Source organism: Scyliorhinus torazame, chromosome 17 (assembly GCF_047496885.1).
Source record: "Scyliorhinus torazame isolate Kashiwa2021f chromosome 17, sScyTor2.1, whole genome shotgun sequence".
NCBI classification, from domain to species: Eukaryota; Metazoa; Chordata; class Chondrichthyes; order Carcharhiniformes; family Scyliorhinidae; genus Scyliorhinus; species Scyliorhinus torazame.
Window position 1 is genome coordinate 84901664 of NC_092723.1, and position 22202 is coordinate 84923865.

Consider the following 22202-nt stretch of genomic DNA (forward strand, 5'->3'; position numbering starts at 1 on the left):
CCTATCCATTGAATCCATAGAATCTCTGCAGTGCAGAAAGAGGGCATTCAGCCCATCTAATCTGCACCAACCCTTCAAATGAGCACTCCACCTCAGCCCACTCCCCCACCCTATCCCTGTAACCCGGTAACCCCACCTAACCTGCACATCTTTGGACTGTGGAAGGAAACCAGAGCACCCGGAGGAAACCCATGCAAACACGGGGAGAAAGTACAAACTCCACAGTCACCCCAGGAATTGAACCCGGGTCCCTGGCATGTGAGGCAGCAGTGCTAACCACTGTGCCAACGTGCTGCCCACGTTGTTAACCATTTTATCCACCTGTTCTGCTACCTTAAGGTACTGGTGTGCATGCACACCAAGCTATTTCCCAGGGTCCTGCCGTTCATCATGTATTTCTTGCTTTGCTTGTCCTGTCCAGGTGCATCACCTCACACTTATCCAGATTGAATTCCATTTGCCACTGATCAGCCATCTGACCAGCCCGTCTATATCCTCCTGTAATTGAAGGCTAACCTCCTCACTATTTAGCATCCCACCAATTTTCATATCATCCGCAAACTTACTGATGAATCCTCCAACATTCATACCTAAATCATTTGTATAAAATAGATAAAGAAGTACATAAAAGTAGAAAAAGATGGAAATTGTGAAGGCTTTGATCAAAATCTTCCAATTCCACTTAGCTATGAAAGTGGTGCCAGAGAAGTGGGGTGGCATGGTGGCACAGTGGTTAGCACTGCTGCCTGACAATTCTGGTCTTGGGTGACTGTCTGTGTGGAGTTTGCACTTTCTCCCTGTGGCTGTGTGGGTTTTCTCCTGGTGCTCCAGTTTCCTCCCACAGTCCAAAGATGTGCAGTGAATTGGCCATGCTAAATTGCCCCCACAGCATCCAAAAGGTTAGGTGGGGTTATGGGGATAGGGTGGGGGTGTGGGTCAAGGTGGTGCTCTTTTGGAGGGTCGGTGTGGATTTGATGGGCCAACGACCTCCTGCACTGTAGGGATTCTATGAACTGTAGTGTGAAAAATGTTAAAATAAAAAAGGGAAAGGGATAAACTGGGCTGTTACACGCTGTCAGCAAAAGAGACTAATCCCGAGTAAAACAGGGAGAGGGAACAAGTCACGGAGGGAACATATTGGAAAGGCAGCAAGAGTTATGGGAAACTGAAGAGAGGCAGCGATAGAAACAGATGAAGAGATATTTGTGTCCTAAACAGTCACTTTGACAGAAAGGGAAGTGTTTAACAGCTTCAATTCTAAATTTGCTTTCACCGTGCATCCTGTCTGGGTCCGACTGATTCGCCCTTTCCTCAGCCTTCTGTATTAGTCTGACTGCATTTTTGAAAAGGATTTACCGCCACCAAAAACAATATTACACCAAAAAGGAGTACTTAGGAACACTCTGAGTGCTTGAAATGATTCCAGACTGTGCTGTCTGATTGCAGCTGGGCAGGCTCTATTAAATCCACTTACAACGCCCTCCCTAACAGCCCTGTGGCATATTGACACTACATGGACAGCAGTGGTTCAAGAAGATCAAAAGACCATAAGAAATAGGAACAGGAGTAGGCCATTCAGCCCTGTGAGCTTGCTCTACCACTTAATAAGATCACGGGGGCACGGTAGCACAGTGGTTAGCACGGTTGCTTCACAGCGCCAGGGTCCTGGGTTCAATTCCCGGCTTGGGTCACGGTCTGTGCGGAGTCTGCACATCCTCCCCGTGTCTGCGTTTGTTTCCTCCGGGTGCTCCGGTTTCCTCTCACAGTCCAAAGATGTGCAGGTTTGGTGGATTGGGGGCAGCACAGTGGCGCAGTGGTTAGTACTGCTGCCTCACAGCACCGAGGTCCCAGGTTCGATCCCGGCTCTGGGTCACTGCCCATGTGGAGTTTGCACATTCTCCCCGTGTTTGCGTGGGTTTCACCCCCTCAACCCAAAGATGTGCAGGGTAGGTGGATTGGCCACGTTAAATTGCCCCTTAACAGGAAAAAATGAATTGGATACTCTAAATTTATGAAAAAAAGGTTAGGTGGAATGGCCATACTAAATTGCCCTTAGTGTTCAAAAGGTTAGGTGGGGTTACTGGGTTACGGTGATAGGGCGGAGGCGTGGGCTCAAGCAGGGTGCCCTTTCCAAGGGCCAGTGCAGACTCGATGGCCGAATGGCCTTCTTCTGCACTGTAAATTCTATGATTCCATGGCTGATCTAATACTCGCTAAATCCACTTTCCTGCCTTCTTTGCATAACCTTTAATTCCCTGACTGATTTAAAACCTACCAATCTCAGCCTTGAAAATGTTCAAGGACTTGGCCTTCATAGCTTCCTGGATAAAGAATTCCAAAGACTCACCATTCGTTGAGAGAAGAAATTCATCCTCAAATCCCCCTTATTCTGTGACTATGCCCTCCGGTCCTCCACTCTCCCATGAGAGGAAACATTCTCCCAACATTTACCCTGTCTAACCTGCTAAGAATCTATATGTTTCAATCATATCACCTCTCATTCTTCTGAACTCCAAGGTAGACAGACCAGACATGTTTAATCTTTCCTCATATGGCAAGGACTTCCATATCCGGGATAATCCGAGTAAACCACCTCTGCATTGCCTACAACGATAATATATATTTCCTTCAAATCAGGGCCCAAAACAGTACACAGTATTCCAAGTGTGGCCTCACTAGTACCTTATACAGTTTCAGCAACACCTCTTTACTTTTATACTTCAGCCCCCTTGAAATAAAAGCTAGCATTCCATTTGCCCCCCCCCCCCCCCCCCCCCCCCCCCCCGGAAGTGTAGAAGGTTTTAGGTTAGACGGGCAGCTTGGTCGGCTCAGGCTTGGAGAGCCGAATGGCCTGTTCCTGTGCTGTACTTTCCGTTGTTCTTTGTTCTATTTGTGCTTGAGGTGCTGTTACCTACGGCCTACAGACCAAGAGCTGGGGATAGGGGTGGGGGGCCTGACCCTGGGTAGGGTGCTCTTTCAGAGGGTCAGTGCAGACTTGATAGGCTGAATGGCCTCCTTCTGCACTGTAGGGATTCTATTCTATAATTATTTCCCCCAGTTCTATTCTCTAAGGGGGCTCACCACCATCTTCTCAAGGGCAATTAGGGATGTGCAAGATCCATGGCCTTGCCAGTGACACACTCAGCCTGTCAAATAATTTCAAAAACCTTTAAATTCAAGGATTTGTTCGGTCTCCCAATTTCACATAAAAAAGACTGAAATTAGCAGTCACTAAATAAAACACCAATTCAGAAGTCCTTCTGCTTAAAGGGACAATCCAGAAATAAAAACAGAAGTGTTGGAAACAGACCTTATTGACTTTTTCTCGCATTTTATTGTTTTTATTTCAGATCTCCAGATTCCAGAGTATTTTGTTTGTAATTAGACATCCAGTCTTAGTGACCAGGGAGATCTCTGGATCTATCCTTGGTCTGTGCTGAGATGACAGATCTTCAAAGGGGCAGCCAGCAGTTGATGTATCACAGTTAACCTCAGTACTCATGAATTTGAGTAGGAAAAGTCAGGCACGCTCCCTCGCCACCCAATGATCCCGACAGAAAAGCAGGCATGTGAAAAATCCCCTGAGCACTGATGGATCTCGGCTGCGATTTCCCCTTCCTCCTGTGGATCTCTCCTAATATTCATTGCAGTATAAATATTGTCCACACAGGTGAGGGGTTGGCTGTAAACCCGCGCTGTGAGCAGGGCTCAGAGGAGAGAAAGTCTTGAGAGAAAAGGAATGATGAGCATCAACTTCACTGAGCAAATGTCCCAGGTTTCTCACACAAAGGCTCTTGGAAATCTGGAAAGCTCTCTTCAAAAAGGCTGTGATTTCTGGGGGCTAACTGGAGTTTTAAAGACTTTGAAGACAAGGGGCCGGATTCTCCAAAAATGGGGCTATGTCCCCACGCCGGCGTAACAACGCTGGCGTTTCACTCTTCATTATCCTTAAAAAAGTCCAGAGTGATTCTCCTACCTGCAAGGGGCTGGCAGGGCCCCGGAGTGGTTTCTCGCAGCTCTGGCTGCGGATACGTGCCCCGCACTTCCGGTCGGGAGTCCGTGCATGCGCACGGAGGCGGTCTGCAGTGGCCGCGCCGTGTGCCATGATGGACTCGGACCCCGGGCCGACATCGACAATGACCCCGAGATGACTGAGTCCGCAGCCACCAACCGAGGTTCCCGACTGGCAATACGTGGTTAGAACCGCGGGAACTCGACCAGTTTTGCCCGGAGAATCGCTGGGGGGGGGGGGCCCTCTATCAATGGCCCCCGGGATATCATGACCCGGGACCAAGAGCTGCGTGGCAACAGTGCTAACCACTGTGCCACCGTGCCTTCCCGTGATGTGGGTGACCTGAAGTTTACGGACAATACAGGGTGCCAAATAATCTCAGAAACTAAAGATGCGACTGTCGACTGTCGGTGGTTTGCAGCAGATAGTCCATGCTTTGTCTACAGGAATAGTGCCAGAAGACTGGAGGATAGCAAATGTCCCCTTGTTCAAGAAGGGGAGTAGAGTCAACCCTGGTAACTATAGACCAGTGAGCCTTTCTTCTGTTGTGGGCAAAATCTTGGACAGGTTTTAAGAGATAGGATGTATAATCATCTGGAAAGGAATAATTTGATTAGAGATAGTCAACATGGTTTTGTGAAGGGTCGGTTGTGCCTCACAAACCTTATTGAGTTCTTTGAGAAGGTGACCAAACAGGTGGATGAGGGTAAAGCAATTGATGTGGTGTATATGGATTTCAGTAAAGCATGGGATTCAGGGTGATTTAGCAGTTTGAATCAGAAATCGGCTAGCTGGAAGAAGACAAAGGGTGGTGGTTGATGGGAAATGTTCGGACTGGAGTCCACTTACTAGTGGTGTACCACAAGGATCTGTTTTGGGGCCACTGCTGTTTGTCATTCTTATAAATGACCTGGAGGAGGGCGTAGAAGGATGGGTGAGTAAATTTGTAGATGACACTAAAGTCGGTGGAGTTGTGGACAGTGCGGAAGAATGTTACAAGTTACGGAGGGACATAGATAAGCTGCAGCACTGGGCTGAGAGGTGGCAAATGGAGTTTAATGCAGAAAAGTGGGAGGTGATTCATTTTGGAAGGAATAACAGGAAGACAGAGTACTGGGCTTATGGTAAGATTCTTGGCAGTGTGGATGAGCAGAGAGATCTTGGTGTCCATATACATAGATCCCTGAAAGTTGCCACCCAGGTTGAGAGGGTTGTTAAGAAGGCTTTTATTGGTAGAGGGATTGAGTTTCGGAGCCATGAGGTCATGTTGCAGCTGTACAAAACTCTGGTGCGGCTGCATTTGGAGTATTGCGTGCAATTCTGGTCGCCGCATTATAGGGAGGATGTGGAAGCATTGGAAAGGGTGCAGAGGAGATTTACCAGAATGTTGCCTGGTATGGAAGGAAGATCTTATGAGGAAAGGCTGAGGGACATGAGGCTGTTTTTGTGAGAGAGAAGGTTAAGAGGTGTCTTAATTGAGGCATACAAGATGATCAGAGGATTGGCTAGGGTGGACAGTGAGAGCCTTTTTCCTCGGATGGTGATATCTAGCACGAGGGGTCATAGCTTTAAATTGAGGGGAGATATAGGACAGATGTCAGAGATAGGTTCTTTACTCAGAGAGTAGTATGGGCGTGGAATGCCCTGCCTGCAACAGTAGTGGACTCGTCAACACTAAGGGCATTCAAATGGTCATTGGATAGACAATATGGATGATAAGGGTAGTGTAGATGGGCTTTCGAGTGGTTTCACAGGTCGGCGCAACATCGAGATCCGAAGGGCCTGTACTGCGCTGTAATGTTCTTTGTTCATTGCATGTGTACCTTCACTGCCCCAAACTGGAAGAATGTCAATGAGTCTAATTGGCTTGATCTACATTTCCTGCCAGAAAGAATTGAATTGGCTACAAGACAATCAGATAAAAACAATTCAAAGCGTTCAAAATCTCAGTCAAAATCAATAATATTGGAGTTCCATTTTAAAGAACACAAGACCATTTGGAAAAAGTTTTACTGTTTTTGAGTTGGGCGGGGGAATTCCCGGAGAAAGGCTCGGAACACAGGTAGAGGTTCAACAGCAAAATCCCGCCGGTGCTAGAAATTTGCAACAAGGCAGAGAACACTGAAAAGTCTCAGGAACTCGGGCAGTGGGGAGGGGATTCATGTTTCAGGTCAGTGACCTTTGGTCAGGTGCTAACTGCCATGGGGCAAGTCAGCAGTTAGTAAATTGTGTTGAAATGGGGCTGTGCCTCTCGCAGCCGGGTGGGTGGGCGCAACTCGTTTTGTTTCGAGGTTCTTACTGACCTGATGTAAGGCACCAAGGAGTCGATGTGTCGGAGCAGGACGGCCGTAATGAAGGAGAGGATGATGCCAGCCGCTGACCAAATGACCAGTGCGGCTGGAAAGAAGCTCATCCCCTGCTGGAACCACCACATCTCTGCTGGCCCAGGGCTCGGAACCTCCGATCAGCCGCCCGGCTTCAAACTCCCAAAACAGAGTCTGCAAGGATAAAGATAAAGAGCTGGCCAGGTTTTCCAGTGACTCTGAAATCAGGACAATGCAGACACAACACCGAAACTGCGAGCCTGCCCAACTCGACAGCAAGTTTAATACAAACACACAAATCAGTTTCACTTTGTCAGTGTTCCCTCCCTCCACCCACAGGAAACAGATCTTCCTCGCTCGAGCTCTTTAACCCTCTGTGAATCTGGGTGGCTGATAGGGGGTGATATTGGGGGGGGGGGGGGGGGGGGGGAGGGGGTGATATTGGGGGGGGGGGGGGGGGGGGGAGGGGTGATTTGGGGGGGGGGGGGGGGGGAGGGGTGATTTGGGGGGGGGGGGGGAGGGGTGATTTGGGGGGGGGGGGAGGGGTGATTTGGGGGGGGGGGGGAGGGGTGATTTGGGGGGGGGGGGGAGGGGTGATTTGGGGGGGGGGGGGGAGGGGTGATTTCGGGGGGGGGGGGGAGGGGTGATTTCGGGGGGGGGGGAGGGGTGATTTGGGGGGGGGGAGGGGTGATTTGGGGGGGGGGGGAGGGGTGATATTGGGGGGGGGGGGAGGGGTGATATTGGGGGGGGGGAGGGGTGATATTGGGGGGGGGGGGAGGGAGGGGGTGATTTGGGGGGGGGGGGGGGAGGGGGTGATATTGGGGGGGGGGTGATATTGGGGGGGGGTGATATTGGGGGGGGGGAGGGGGGTGATATTGGGGGGGGGGGAGGGGGTGATATTGGGGGGGGGAGGGGGTGATATTGGGGGGGGGGAGGGGGTGATATTGGGGGGGGGGGAGGGGGTGATATTGGGGGGGGGGGGTGATATTGGGGGGGGGGGTGATATTGGGGGGGGGGAGGGGGTGATATTGGGGGGGAGGGGGTGATATTGGGGGGGGGGAGGGGGTGATATTGGGGGGGGGGGAGGGGGGTGATATTGGGGGGGGGGAGGGGGTGATATTGGGGGGGGGGGGAGGGGGTGATATTGGGGGGGGGGGAGGGGGGTGATATTGGGGGGGGGGGGGTGATATTGGGGGGGGGGGTGATATTGGGGGGGGGAGGGGGTGATATTGGGTGGGGGGGGGGAGGGGGTGATATTGGGGGGGGGAGGGGGTGATATTGGGGGGGGGGGAGGGGGTGATATTGGGGGGGGGGGAGGGGGTGATATTGGGGGGGAGGGGGTGATATTGGGGGGGGGGGGAGGGGGTGATATTGGGGGGGGGGGAGGGGGTGATATTGGGGAGGGGGAGGGGGTGATATTGGGGGGGGGGAGGGGGTGATATTGGGGGGGGGAGGGGGTGATATTGGGGGGGAGGGGGTGATATTGGGGGGGGGAGGGGGTGATATTGGGGGGGGGAGGGGGTGATATTGGGGGGGAGGGGGTGATATTGGGGGGGGAGGGGGTGATATTGGGGAGGGGGAGGGGTGATATTGGGGGGGGTGATATTGGGGGGGAGGGGGTGATATTGGGGGGGAGGGGGTGATATTGGGGGGGGGAGGGGGTGATATTGGGGGGGGAGGGGGGTGATATTGGGGGGGGGTGATATTTGGGGGGGTGGGGGTGATATGGGGGGGGGGGGTGATATTGGGGGGGGAGGGGGAGGGGTGATATTGGGGGGGGGTGATATTGGGGGGGGGGAGGGGGTGATATTGGGGGGGGAGGGGTGATATTGGGGGGGGAGGGGGGTGATATTGGGGGGAGGGGGGTGATATTGTGGGGAGGGGGGTGATATTGGGGGGGGTATATTGGGGGGGGTGATATTGGGGGGGGGAGGGGGGTGATATTGGGGGGGGGGAGGGGGTGATATTGGGGGGGAGGGGTGTATTGGGGGGGGGAGGGGGTGATATTGGGGTGGGGGAGGGGGTGATTTGGGGGGGAGGGGGGTGATATTGGGGGGGGTGATATTGGGGGAGGAGGGGGGTGATATTTGGGGGGGGGAGGGGGTGATATTGGGGGGGGGTGATATTGGGGGGGGGAGGGGGTGATATTCGGGGGGGGAGGGGGGTGATATTGGGGGGGGAGGGGTGATATTGGGGGGGGGAGGGGGTGATATTGGGGGGGGAGGGGGTGATATTGGGGGGGGGTGATATTGGGGGCGGGGGAGGGGGTGATATTGGGGGGAGGGGTGATATTGGGGGGGTGAGGGGGTGATATTGGGGGGAGGGGGTGATATTGTGGGGAGGGGGTGATATTGGGGGGGGTGATATTGGGGGGGGTGATATTGGGGGGGGTGATATTGAGGGGGGAGGGGGTGATATTGGGGGGGGGAGGGGGTGATATTGCGGGGGAGGGGGTGATATTGGGGGGGGGAGGGGGTGATATTGGGGGGGGAGGGGGTGATATGGGGGGGGCTGATATTGGGGGGGGGAGGGGGTGATATTGGGGGGGGGGAGGGGGTGATATTGGGGGGGGGGGGTGATATTGGGGGGGGGGGGTGATATTGGGGGGGAGGGGTGATATTGGGGGGAGGGGTGATATTGGGGGGGAGGGGGTGATATTGGGGGGGAGGGGGTGATATTGGGGGGGAGGGGTGATATTGGGGGGGGGGTGATATTGGGGGGGGAGGGGTGATATTGGGGGGGAGGGGGTGATATTGGGGGGGTGAGGGGGTGATATTGGGGGGGGGGGTAATATTGGGGGGGAGAGGGTGATATGGGGGGGAGGGGTGATATTGGGGGGGAGGGGGTGATATTGGGGGGAGGGGGTGATATTGGGGGGGAGGGGGGTGATATTGGGGGGGGAGATATTGGGGGGGAGGGGTTATATTGGAGGGGGTGATATTGGACGGGGAGGGGGTGATATTGGAGGGGGGAGGGGGGGTGTATTGGAGGGGGGAGGGGGGTGATATTGGGGGGGAGGGGTGATATTGGGGGGAGGGGGGTGATTTGGGGGGGAGGGGGTGATATTGGGGGGGAGGGGGTGATATTGGGGGGGGTGATATTGGGGGGGGTGATATTGGGGGGGAGGGGGTGATATTGGGGGGGGAGGGGGTGATATTGGGGGGAGAGGTGTATTGGGGGGAGGGGGTGATATTGGGGGGAGGGGTGATATTGGGGGGGAGGGGGTGATATTGGGGGGGAGGGGGTGTATTGGGGGGGGTGGGGGTGATATTGGGGGGGTGGGGGTGTTATTGGGGGGGAGGGGTGATATTGGGGGGGGAGGGGGGTGATATGGGGGGGAGGGGGGTGATATGGGGGGGAGGGGTGTATGGGGGGGGAGGGGGTGATATTGGGGGGGGTGGGGTGATATTGGGGGGGAGGGGTGATATTGGGGGGGAGGGGGTGATATTGGGGGGGAGGGGTGATATTGGGGGGAGGGGTGATATTGGGGGAGGGGTGATATTGGGGGGGAGGGGGTGATATTGGGGGGATATTGGGGGGGTTATTGGGAGGACACTGGGGGGGATATTAAGGGGGATATTAGGGGGGATATGGCTGGTGGGGGGTATGGCTGATGGGGGGGATATGGCTGATGGGGGGGATATGGCTGATGGGGGGGATATGGCTGATGGGGGGGATATGGCTGATGGGGGGGATATGGCTGATGGGGGGGATATGGCTGATGGGGGGGATATGGCTGATGGGGGGGATATGGCTGATGGGGGGGAAATATGGCTGATGGGGGGAAATATGGCTGATGGGGGGATATGGCTGATGGGGGGACATGGCTGATGGGGGGATATGGCTGATGGGGGGATATGGCTGATGGGGGATATGGCTGATGGGGGATATGGCTGATGGGGGATATGGCTGATGGGGGATATGGCTGATGGGGGATATGGCTGATGGGGGGATATGGCTGATGGGGGGATATGGCTGATGGGGCGTAAATGGCTGATGGGGGGTAAATGGCTGATGGGGGGGATATGGCTGATGGGGGGATATGGCTGATGGGGGGATATGGCTGATGGGGGGATATGGCTGATGGGGGGATATGGCTGATGGGGGGATATGGCTGATGGGGGGATATGGCTGATGGGGGGATATGGCTGATGGGGGGGATATGGCTAATGGGGGGGATATGGCTGATGGGGGGATATGGCTGACGGGGGGATATGGCTGACGGGGGATATGGCTGACGGGGGATCTGGCTGACGGGGGATATGGCTGACGGGGGATATGGCTGATGGGGGGATATGGCTGATGGGGGGATATGGCTGATGGGGGGATATGGCTGATGGGGGAGATATGGCTGATGGGGGGGATATGGCTGATGGGGGGGATTATGGCTGTGGGGGGATTATGGCTGTGGGGGGATTATGGCTGATGGGGGGATTATGGCTGATGGGGGGATATGGCTGATGGGGGGGATATGGCTGATGAGGGGATATGGCTGATGGGGGGTTATGGCTGATGGGGGGATATTGCTGATGGGGGGATATGGCTGATGGGGGGATATGGCTGATGGGGGGGATATGGCTGATGGGGGGGATATGGCTGATGGGGGGATATGGCTGATGGGGGGATATGGCTGATGGGGGGATATGGCTGATGGGGGGGATATGGCTGATGGGGGGATATGGCTGATGGGGGGATATGGCTGATGGGGGGATATGGCTGATGGGGGGATATGGCTGATGGGGGATATGGCTGATGGGGGGATATGGCTGATGGGGGGATATGGCTGATGGGGGGATATGGCTGATGGGGGGATATGGCTGATGGGGGGATATGGCTGATGGGGGGGATATGGCTGATGGGGGGATATGGCTGATGGGGGGATATGACTGATGGGGGGATATGACTGATGGGGGGATATGACTGATGGGGGGATATGGCTGATGAGGGATATGGCTGATGAGGGATATGGCTGATGAGGGATATGGCTGATGAGGGGGATATGGCTGATGAGGGGGATATGGGTGATGGGAGGGGGATATGGGTGATGGGGGGGTATGGGTGATGGGGGGGTATGGGTGATGGGGGCATATGGGTGATGGGGGCATATGGGTGATGGGGGCATATGGGTGATGGGGGATATGGGGATGGAGGGATATGGGTGAGGGGGGGATGGGGAGATGGGGGTTTGGGGGGATATATGATATGGGGGAGGAATATGGGGGATGGGGGATATGAGGGATGGGGGGATTTGGGGAATGGGAGGGTATTGGGGGGATATGGGGGATGGGGGATATGGGGATGGGGGTGGGGGGATATGGGGGATGGGGAGAAATATGGGGGATGGGGAGGAATATGTGGGATGGGGGGATATGGGGGATGGCGGGGATATGGGGAGGAATATGGGGGATGGGGAGGAATATGGGGAGGGGGTAGGGGAGGGGGGAGTGGAGGGGAGATGGGGGAGGGGAGGGGAGGAAGGGGAGGGGAGGAGGGGTGAGGGGAGGAGCGGGAGGGGGAGGGGAGGAGCGGGAGGGGAAGGGGAGGAGGGTGGAGTGGAGGGGGGTGAGTGGGGGCGAGTGGAGGGGGGGAGTGGGGGGGGATCGGATTGGGGGGAGGGGGGATGGGATGGGGGATGGGATGTGAGGATGGGGGCAGGGGGGATGGGATGGGGGATGAAGGGGAGGGGCTGGATGGGGGGGGGATGGGATGGGGGGTGAGATGGGGGAGGGGTGGGATGAGGGGGAAGGGGCGGGGCATAGCGAGCATCCCAGCTTCTGTGCAGCCAGAGGTACCCAGAGCTGGTGGTGTTTGTCTGTACGCTCAGCGTGTAGTAGTTGTAGTAGTTCCGCTATAGTAGTTCCACCCAAGAGCTGAACCCTGGCCCAACCCCAAACCGGTTCAGTACCTCTATGAGGTGCTTCCATTCGATTCTGTCAAAGGCCTTTTCTGCGTCCAGGGAGATGATCACCTCTGGTGTTCTCTCCTCGGATAGGGACATTATCACGTTCAGCCGGCGGCTGATGTTCGCAGTTAGCTGCCTGCCCATGACAAAGCCCGCCTGATCCTCTGCGACCACGTAGCTCTTCAGCCGCCACGCTAGGGCCATCGGCAGGTGTTAAGGAGTGAGATAGGACTGTAGGACCCGCACTCCATTGGGTCTGTATCTTTTTCGGGAATGAGCGATATTGAGGCCTGAGGCAATGTTGGCAGCAAGGTATTCCTTGCTAGTGAGTATGCAAATATCTCCCGGAAGTGTGGGCACGTATCTTTTTCGAAGTCCACCAGGAATCCGTCCAGCCCTGGCGCCTTCCCCACCTGTATGGAGTTAATGTTCTCCATGACTTCCCTCAGTTCTTTTTAAAAAATAAATTTAGAGTACCCAATTAATTTTTTTCCAATTAAGGGGCAATTTAGTGTGGCCAATCCACCTAGCCTGCACATCTTTGGGTTGTGGGGGCGAATCCCACGCAAACACGGGGAGAATGTGCAAACTCCACACGGACAGTGACCCAGGGGTCTCGGAGGTGCACAGCTCCTGGTAGAAGGTTGCAAAGGCTTCATTGATCTGTTCTGGCTCTGCAACTACCTAGCCACTCATGTCTTTTACCTCGGCTATTTCCCTCATGACTGCCTGCTTTCACAACTGGCAACTGGCTTTGTCTCCATGCTCGTATATTGTCCCCTGTGCCTGCCAGAGTTGGTGCACTGCTTTTCCAGTGGAGAGCAGGCCAAAGTCCATTTGTAGCTTTTTCCTCTCTGCCAGTAGTTCCACAGTCGGGGCCTCAGAATATCGCCGGTCCACCTCCAGTATGGAGTCAATTAGCTGTTGCCTAGCCACCCTCTCCTTCCTATTATTGCACACTTTGAATGCAATAATTTCTCCCCTTATCACAGCCTTCAGTACCTCCCAGAAGGTGGAGGGTGAGACCTCTCCATTCTGGTCGCTGGCAATGTACTCGTCTATGGCTTGTGACATCAGTTCACAGAATGTTTTATCGGCAAGGAGGGCCCTGCCCAGTCTCCATGGGGGGGTGCATTGTGCCTGGCCCATCTCCAACCTCACATCCATGTAGTGTGGAGTATGGTCAGAGATTACTATTGCGGAGTAGTCTGCTCCCACTATCCCTGGAAGCACCACCTTCCCACTACAAAGAAGCCAATCCTGGAGTACCTGTGTACCTTGGAGAAGAACACCTTCTCCTCTGGGTGGGTGAACCTCCAGGGGTCTGCTGCCTTGGATTGGGTTACAGGGATAAGGTGGAAGTGAGGGTTTAACTGGGTCGGTGCAGACTCGATGGGCCGAATGGCCTCCTTCTGCACTGTATGTTCTATGTTTCTATGCCCCCATCTTCTCCATGAATGTGTTCAACTCTCTCGCCATGTTTGATAGTTATCCTGATTTGGGACTGGATCTTTCTCCCCTACCCACCCCATAATGAGTCGGTGTGAGTCAATGTCAGGGATTTCTGCCATGACTTTCTTTATGAATTCTGTTGGGAGCGTACACGTTTACGAGGACCACTGGTGCCGCTTCCAGGGCACCACCAACCATGACACACCGTCCTCCATCTTTGTCGCCATGAAGGCTGTCGTCTTTTGAGCCGTATGGTCACCCACTTAGCCCTCGGCCCACAGCATGATTGGTAAGTCTGTCCCACCCAACTCTTTCTTACTACAGTTGGTCCTTCCCGCTCAGGTGTGTCTCTTGAAGGAAGATAACATCGGCCCTCAGACTTTTCAGTTGGGCGAAGATTCTGGATCTTTTCACTGGGTGACTATCCCGATGGGGGGTTTCTGACCACCCCCCCCCCTCCTGCGGGGTCAACCAGACTTACCTTGTGGGTGCGCCCCCGAAACTCCAGGATTTCCTTATGTCCAGGAGCCATCCAAGGTGGCCGCTGTCGCCATATTCGCCACGTGGACGGGCCACTGCACTCTGGGATTTTCCTTTGTTTGGGGGGGCCATCCAAGATGGCTGTCCTTGGTGTACTTGTTTCTGCTGTTGCCATGTGCGCCACCTAGCCAGCTACCAATTGTCCTGGTCCTCAACATTCCCTTTCAGTGTTCTCTGGGCCACCCCCAACCTTATATCTCCATTTCCAGAGGCGATCCATTCGCTCTGGTTGGTTGCTGCTTTCTCCAGCTCCCTGATGGTTATCTCTTGTGCCTCCAGCCATTGCTCTGTCTTTTCCAGCGCCACCTTGAAAGGGGTGCTGCCTTCACCATTGCCATCATCTCTCGTTTGATGTGTCTCTGTGCTTTAGGAATTTTTGTGTTACTTGAATGCACAGTCCAAAGATGTGCGGGTTAGATGGATTGGCCAAGCTAAATTGCCCTTAGTGTCCAAAGAAAAGGCGAATTGGGGTTACTGAGTGAAGGGGATGGGGTGGAGGAGGTGTGTGCTTGAGTGGGGTGCTCTTTCCAAGGGCCAGTGCAGACTCGATGGGCCGAGTGGCCTCCTTCTGCACTGTAAATTCTATGATTCTATGATTGAACAATGAATAAAGAACAATACAGCACAGGACAGGCCCTTTGGCCCTCCAAGCCTGTACCACCATGGTATCTGCCTAAACTAAAACTGTATGCACTTATGGAGTCCGTATCCTTCCATTCCCACACTATTTATATATTTGTCTAGATGTCCCTTAACTGCTACTATCGTACCTGCTCCTACTACCTACCCAGGCAGCGCGTTCCATATATTTACCACCCTCTGTGTACATCTGTTCTAAACTTTTCCCCACGCACTTTAAACCTATGTCCCCTCGAACTTGACTCTCCTACCCTGGGAAAGAGCATCTGACTATCCATTCTGTACATGCCACTCATAATCTTGTAGACCTCTATCAGGTCGCCTCTCAACCTTCGTCGTTCCAGTGAGAGCAAACCAAGTTTATCTAACCTCTCCTCATAGCTAATGCCCTCCATACCAGGCAACATCCTAGTAAACCGCTTCTGTACCATCTCCAAAGCATCCACATCCTTCTGGTAATGTGGCGACCAGAATTGTACATAATATTCCAAACAAGGCCTAGCTAAGATCCTGTACAGCTGCAACATGTCTTGCCAATTTTTATATTCAATGCCCCGACCGATGAAGGCCAGCATGCGTATGCCTTCTTGGCCACCTTATCCACATGCGTTGCCACTTTCAGTGATCGGTGGACATGCACGCCCAGATCTCTGCCTGTCAGTACTCACAAGAGTTCTACCATTTTGTAGTCTGCCATGTGCCTCGACTGCGTCCCATTCCGCCTGCTCGTCATCGGACCTCCCTTCGTATCCAAGCTCTTACTGATCCTGCCGTCTTTTCGGCCCCGAGAATAGTTTGTGAGCATTTTTCGGTAGCTGTGGTGATCTTGGGGAGGAGGGGGCGTAAACACAAATTCAGTAGCCTATTTTAGGGCTTAATGTGCCAAATTCTAACTTCCAGAAGGAGAGACACCTGTGCCCGATCAGCACATCCTGATCACCGGAAGTCATTTGCACAAAGATGTAGATGGCACAAAGGAACTGGCTGAACTCTGTAACTCTGATATGTGCAGTGCCCTGTCCTGCTGTGAACCTGATTGGAGTGAGAGATCATGAGGACCAAGCAGGCTTCCCTTTCACATTAAAGGTAAGCGAACGTGGCGTGTGTTGCGAAGGTCGGCCGGTGTGGGCCACGAAGTTCAGCCAGCGGCCAGATGTCAGCCGGTTGGCAAAAGTGGGTCCCAGGAAAAAACATTTGAAAAACACTGGGATAGCCGACACGCTATGTACAAGATCTCAACTTGCAAAGGCAGGCCCTTACCAGGAAAGTGCTCAATTGAATCATAGAATTTACAGTGCAGAAGGAGGCCATTCAGTCCATCGAGTCCGTACTGGCTCTTGGAAAGAGCACCCTACTTAAGCCCACACCTCCACCCTAGCCCCATAACCCCACCAAACCTTTTGGACACTCAGGACAATTTAGCATGGACAATCCACCTGACCTGCACATCTTTGGACTGTGGGAGGAAACCGGAGCACCCGGAGAAAACCCACGCAGACACAGGGAGAACGTGCATACTCCATGCAAACAGTGACCCGAGCCGGGAATCGAACCTGAGAACCTGGAGCTGTGAAGCAACAGTGCTAACCACTGTGCTACGTGCCGAATTCCCTCCTGCGCCTCCACCATTCTCCGTAGGTTCTCTCACAGTTCCTCAAAATGAGCTCTAAAGACCTGCACCATGGGGTCGAGATCCTCTCCAGAACAACATTCACAATGGTAGCCATCCTCCGGATGCACAAGGCACTATCAGGGAGAATGCTCACTCACCAGCAACAACGCCACTGCAAGTTGGCCCAATCCCAGCCAAATCTGACCACCATGGTCTATCGAGGATTCTCTATGATTTAACTCAGCTCATCTTTGCAAAACTCCAATCAGGATCATCCAGGGACATAGTGCATGACATATATCCCAAAAAATTATGAAATGTGCACCAGGATAAGACAAAGGATTAAAAGACAAGCAGAGCCAGAGCTCACAAAAATGCAGTCGCTCCCCGCTCACGTGACGCGACCCCCAGTAAGACACTTTATTGATCATTTGTCTCACTGTTGTTTGTCAGATCCTGCTGTGTTTCCTACATTACAACAGTGACGACACTCCCATTGTGCTTCACTGGCTGTGAAGTGCTTTGGGCTGTCCTGAAGTAGTGAAAGGATTTATTTGAGTTTCTCGCTGTGTCCCTGATTGTACACTAGCTGTTCCCTCAGTCTATTATGTTGCTTCATTTGATTGAAGAGTAAGTTAATGGAAATCTCACTGACAGAGCCCAAGTATATCCTTCAAAGCTGCAATGCTACAACTCATCCTCAATCTCAATACTTTCAGTTTTTACAAAGGAAGAACACAGCAGCAATTCAGGGAGTATGAGCTACTCAGATCATCTAGTGGTCAATTTAGCTTGATTTGGACCTACACTGTGTACAGTAAAGGGTTATCAGAAGCATGCATGATGGGCAGCACGGTAGCACAAGTGGATAGCACTGTGGCTTCACAGCGCCAGGGTCCCAGGTTCGATTCCCCGTTGGGTCACTGTCTGTGCGGAGTCTGCACGTTCTCCCCGTGTCTGTGTGGGTTTCCTCCGGGTGCTCCGGATTCCTCCCACAGTCCAAAGACATGCAGGTTAGGTGGATCGGCCATGCTAAATTGCCTTAGTGACCAAAAAGGTTAGGAGGGGTTATTACGGGGATAGGGTGGAAGTGAGGGCTTGAGTGGGTCGGTGCAGACTTGATGGGCCGAATGGCCTCCTTCTGCACTGTATGTTCTATGATGCTCATGGAATACTGATGTCAGATCACATGACTAAAACATAAGATTGATCGGGGAGGAGAAGCTCCAACCTTGTGTGGAAGTCCAAATGTATGAAAAATACTGGCTTGGAAATGAAGAGTAATGGTTTTGAGAAACTATGTTTTCAAGATGAAAATGAATTTGAAACGTTCATTGGTTGTACCCTCGAATGGATCTTTTGGATTTTCTAAAAATGTGACAATATGCTAATCTGCTTAGAGGCAGGTTTCAGGAAGATGCAATCAGCCAGTTTCACACAAGGACCTTAACATTCATCAATTACAGTCAAATTACATCAGTAATTCCCTCGTTTCTTTGAAATGTTTAAACCATTGCAAAATTTGCAGACAATTGTCAAACAGGGAATTTTAAACTAAACCAAACCAAAAAAGATTATTGTTCCCACTCTTCAGTAAAATTGCTCAATAACATAATTTGCTTCTGAAAGGCATGAAGCTTTTGCTCGTGTTGAAGGTTAAGTTTTGACAAAGACAAATAGGCGGGCAGCACGGTGGCGCAGTGGTTAGCACTGCTGCCTCACGGCGCCGAGGACCCAGGTTCAATCCTAGCCCCAAGTCACTGTCCGTGTGGAGTTTGCACATTCTCCCTGTGTCTACATGGGTCTCACCCCCACAACCCAAAGATGTGCAGGGTAAGTAGCTTGGCCATGCTAAATTCCCCTTAATTGGAAACAAAATGAATCTAAATTTATTGGAAAAGAACCCAGACCATTGGGCTGGATTCTCCTTCCCACCGCGTCAGATTTCTGGTTCAGCACGCCGTCGGGATTCTCCGTTTCGCCGGCTGGTCAATTGGCTTTCCCACTGTGAGGCAGCCCCACGCCATCGGGAAACCCCTGGGCTGCAGGCAAAACAGAGCATCCCGACGGCGGAGAATTCAGTCCATTAACTACCTCGAGCACTTAGAAAGAGAGATGAGCACAGTGTCTGCTGGTATACTTGTGACCTTCCTGGGCATGACCACAAGACTCCCCCCCCCCCCATAAAATGGCATTTTAATTCAATTCGATAAAATATTTTCCAAAAATTCTCCTTTGTTACTATGCCCCTTTACGAGGATATCACTTTAGTTTGCTTTGTTAATTTATCAATTTGCTAAAGGTGTACTCAAAAGAGTATAAAGAGAGTCTAGTATGTGGTGTCCACTGGTATGTGTGTGTGGCCTTCCGCAACTGTTGGACACTGGGTGGGCCCTGGGGCATCGGGGTAGTAGAGAGTAGAGAGCGGTTGCTTAAAGGTGAAGATTGGAAACTTAAATACTTATTTTTCACACACAAGACCTGAGTTGCTTTTGAGAAAAATGGCTGAAGCCAAGCCCACGTTGTCATGGTATTATTTCCCATTGATGTCCCCTGAATCTGAATCTTATGCTCAATGAAGAAATGAAGTAGACATGAAAACAAGATATGGCCATGGCGCTATTGTTCCTAACAAAAGCAAGATGAAAATGAAAAAAATGAAATGAAAATCGCTTATTGTCACAAGTAGGCTTCAAATGAAGTTACTGTGAAAAGCCCCTAGTCGCCACATTCCGGCGCCTGTTACGGGAAGATCAAGTGCAAAGTAGTTTGTGAGCTGGAGGCCGATCAGTTGGACACTGAATGTTTGGACCTTTCATTAACTCTCATGGATAAAATTAATGAAAAAGATGCATTATTAAATGCATATGAGCTAGAGTCAGACCTTGGCAAATTTAGAAAGATGGATGGTTATTCCAGAGAGGCATAGATCATAGACTTTGTAGCCACTTAAATTGGCCAACTCCAGATTCAAAATGGCGAACGGCAAAGGCTGATGGGAAAGTCAGCCAACAAGACAAAAACCAGCAGCTGCAGGTTGGCTGTGTATTTACCTCTGGAAAGGCCAGACAATATCGATACCAGCAACCATCAGCATAACAAAGCAAAAGCCATCTGCATACTAATGAGCAATCCCCGGGAACAATAAGCAACATTTGGACACACAAAGCAAAACCAGACTCTTCGGCGCCAGCAGGAGCCTACACAAAAGGAGGTGATCGAGCACCTCAAGACCGCCCATCGATCAGGGAACCGCTCCAGCATTGGAGAAAATCGAACCAAGTGATTGGGACAAAGTCCAATCACTTGGGACCAGGTACAGGGTCCGCCCCGAAAGGCGGGAAGCCCCTGGGGACTATAAGAATTGAGCCCCAAGTTCAAATTGCGCTCTTCTTCTCCCCTTCACTCTCTTCACGCTCTTCTTCCTGCCCAGGTCACCCAGCAACAACGAACCAGCATTGACCGTGACCGGAGCAGTGATCATGGAACTCATAAGTCTTAATTCAACGCTCGCTACGAGATAGGCGCTCCTAGCTACCAATCCGTACCAACTTCGAATCCCGCAGGCTCAGAACCCGAACGAAAGGCCATTTGTTTCCCTGACCTGGTGGGCCAGTTCAAAGTTTACTTGGCCTGTTAGTTGTAGAAGTAGCTTAGACGTAGAATTTGTGCATGAGTAGCAATTACTGTGTATAATAAATGTGCTTTGATTTAAATCTTACTAATCGGTGTATTGGATTATTGATCATTACTCGGACTTGAACCTCGTGGCGGTATCATAAAGATACCTGGCGACTCGAGAGCAAAGGTTATAAAACAGAGCAATTGAACTAAGGCAAAGTTAGCAACATTATTTGGCGACATCCTGATGGGACCCGATCGAGAAGTGGAAAACCACTCCGGGAGAACCCAGAATTTGAATTAGAAGTCCAATTGGAAACAGAAAACCACAAGTGTTCAAGCAGTTCTGATCAATACTCATAATTCGGAAGTGTGTGTATGCATGCGTAACTAACAGGGCGATAAAGGTAAAACTGATAGATTTTTTGTTGCGACAAAACTGTCGGAAGTTTGTATATCGGAAAGTAGCGAAAGCCGTACCCGTATTTACAGCACTGCCTTAATACCCCTGTCCCAAATTTGAAGAGCAGCATTCAGATTAAAACCTCTGTCTCAAATTTGAAGAGCAGCATTCGGATAGGAAAGATGGCAATGCAGGCAATGCAGCGCCTAATGAACCCAGAGGAATTTGCGGTCGCAGCGACCAGCAGCAGTAGAGTGAGATAATGGTCCATTTGGGAGGAAGAGATCAGGAAATATCTCAAAGGGAAAGGATGGCCCTTTGGAATGAATTCTGTGACAATGAGGAATCAGGTCCCGGGAGAATAGGACATACTTGGTGGGAGAACCTGAGAGAGATCCACAAAAAGAGCTTAAGGAAAGCTCGCAAGCCGATGGCAATCGTGTCCTGCTTGGCACAATTGCGAGGCACAGAGGAGGTCGTTAGGATGCTCCGGAAAGAAGTTGAGGGCACACATCGAATGAGTAAGGTCGATGTAAGCGAGGTAGAAAAGGAGGATTTGGAATTGAGAAGGAAGTTGGCAGCAAAAGATGGAGAGGTGGAGGATGCCAAAAGGGCACACCAGTCTTGTCTGGCGCACTTAAGCAGCTTCCAGTCTCAATATGAAAAGGCCTATCAGGACACGCAACGTGCAGTCCTGGTACGTGAAGAAACAGAAAAACAGGTAGAAGCATTACAGAGACAGTGTCGTGGCCTCAAGGCAGCATTAAGAGCATTCCATGCTGCCACCACAGAACAAAGACAAAGCACGCTAGATCACGCAAAGTGCTGGAAGCAGATTGCAGAGCTGCAATCGCTGCTTTCAGTTCAGAAAGGTTTCCAGGAAACCTTTGGAGAGAAATTAGATCAGGAAGACGGCCCTGATTGGGAAGAATTGAACAAAACAGTGCAGAGATATGTTCAGGGAACATGTGCGCAGGGAAAGCCACAAAAAAGGAAAGCGCCCCAACCCCCCACACAGCAGATAGTTCAAGCTCCAATGAACCCAGTAACCACCCACCGCACAGCCACATCGGACGATGCGGAATTTCTATACTCCACCCCCTTAACAGTGACCCAATTACGGGACACGTGCGTTAAGATCACACCGTTCCTCCCCACCTCAGACCCCCACCATTTCTTTGCCACAGTTAAGCATCAGGCGACCATGTACGGCCTGGATGAGCGAGAGCATGTAAAGCTCACCGTTTTAAGTTTAGACCCTTCAGTCGCAGCAGCCCTTCCCGACCCACAGAATGTAGGAGGAGGCACCCTTGCAGAAATGCATACCGCAATCCTGGATGCGATCGGGTATAACCGGGGTGACCCCGTAGATGGCCTCAACAAATGTAGGCAAAAGAAATCCGAGCACCCCACAGCGTTTGCTGGACGCCTGTGGATCCACTTTGCAGCGGTCTTTGGAGACTTAGACCGTGCCCATTTGTCCCCAGACAACATGGCCAAATGGACCCGCACCCTTATCTCCCATGCCACAGAAACAGGACAGAAAGCCTGCGCGAGTTATGATCCCTCAGAGGAGGCCCATAACGAGAAGTGGGTAGTGAAAAGATTGTCCCGCACTTGGGAGCAATCTATACAAAGCAAACCCGCAGTCAAGTATCCCGAGGAAAAGCAGGCCGAAGCAGATATGCAGGCAGTAA

At 52.2% G+C, this 22202-nt stretch overlaps 1 protein-coding gene across 2 annotated transcripts in view; it reads right to left on the reverse strand.

The window, feature by feature from the left end:
* Nucleotides 1-22202, reverse strand: part of LOC140393982 (DNA damage-regulated autophagy modulator protein 2-like) — a 396903-nt gene that overhangs the window by 345722 nt on the left and 28979 nt on the right. For both annotated transcript variants that reach the window (XM_072480700.1, XM_072480701.1), the window contains exon 2: nucleotides 6316-6510. In XM_072480700.1, the coding sequence (XP_072336801.1) occupies nucleotides 6316-6446 (131 nt within the window). In that variant the 5' untranslated portion in view covers nucleotides 6447-6510. The remainder of the gene's footprint in view (nucleotides 1-6315; nucleotides 6511-22202) is intronic.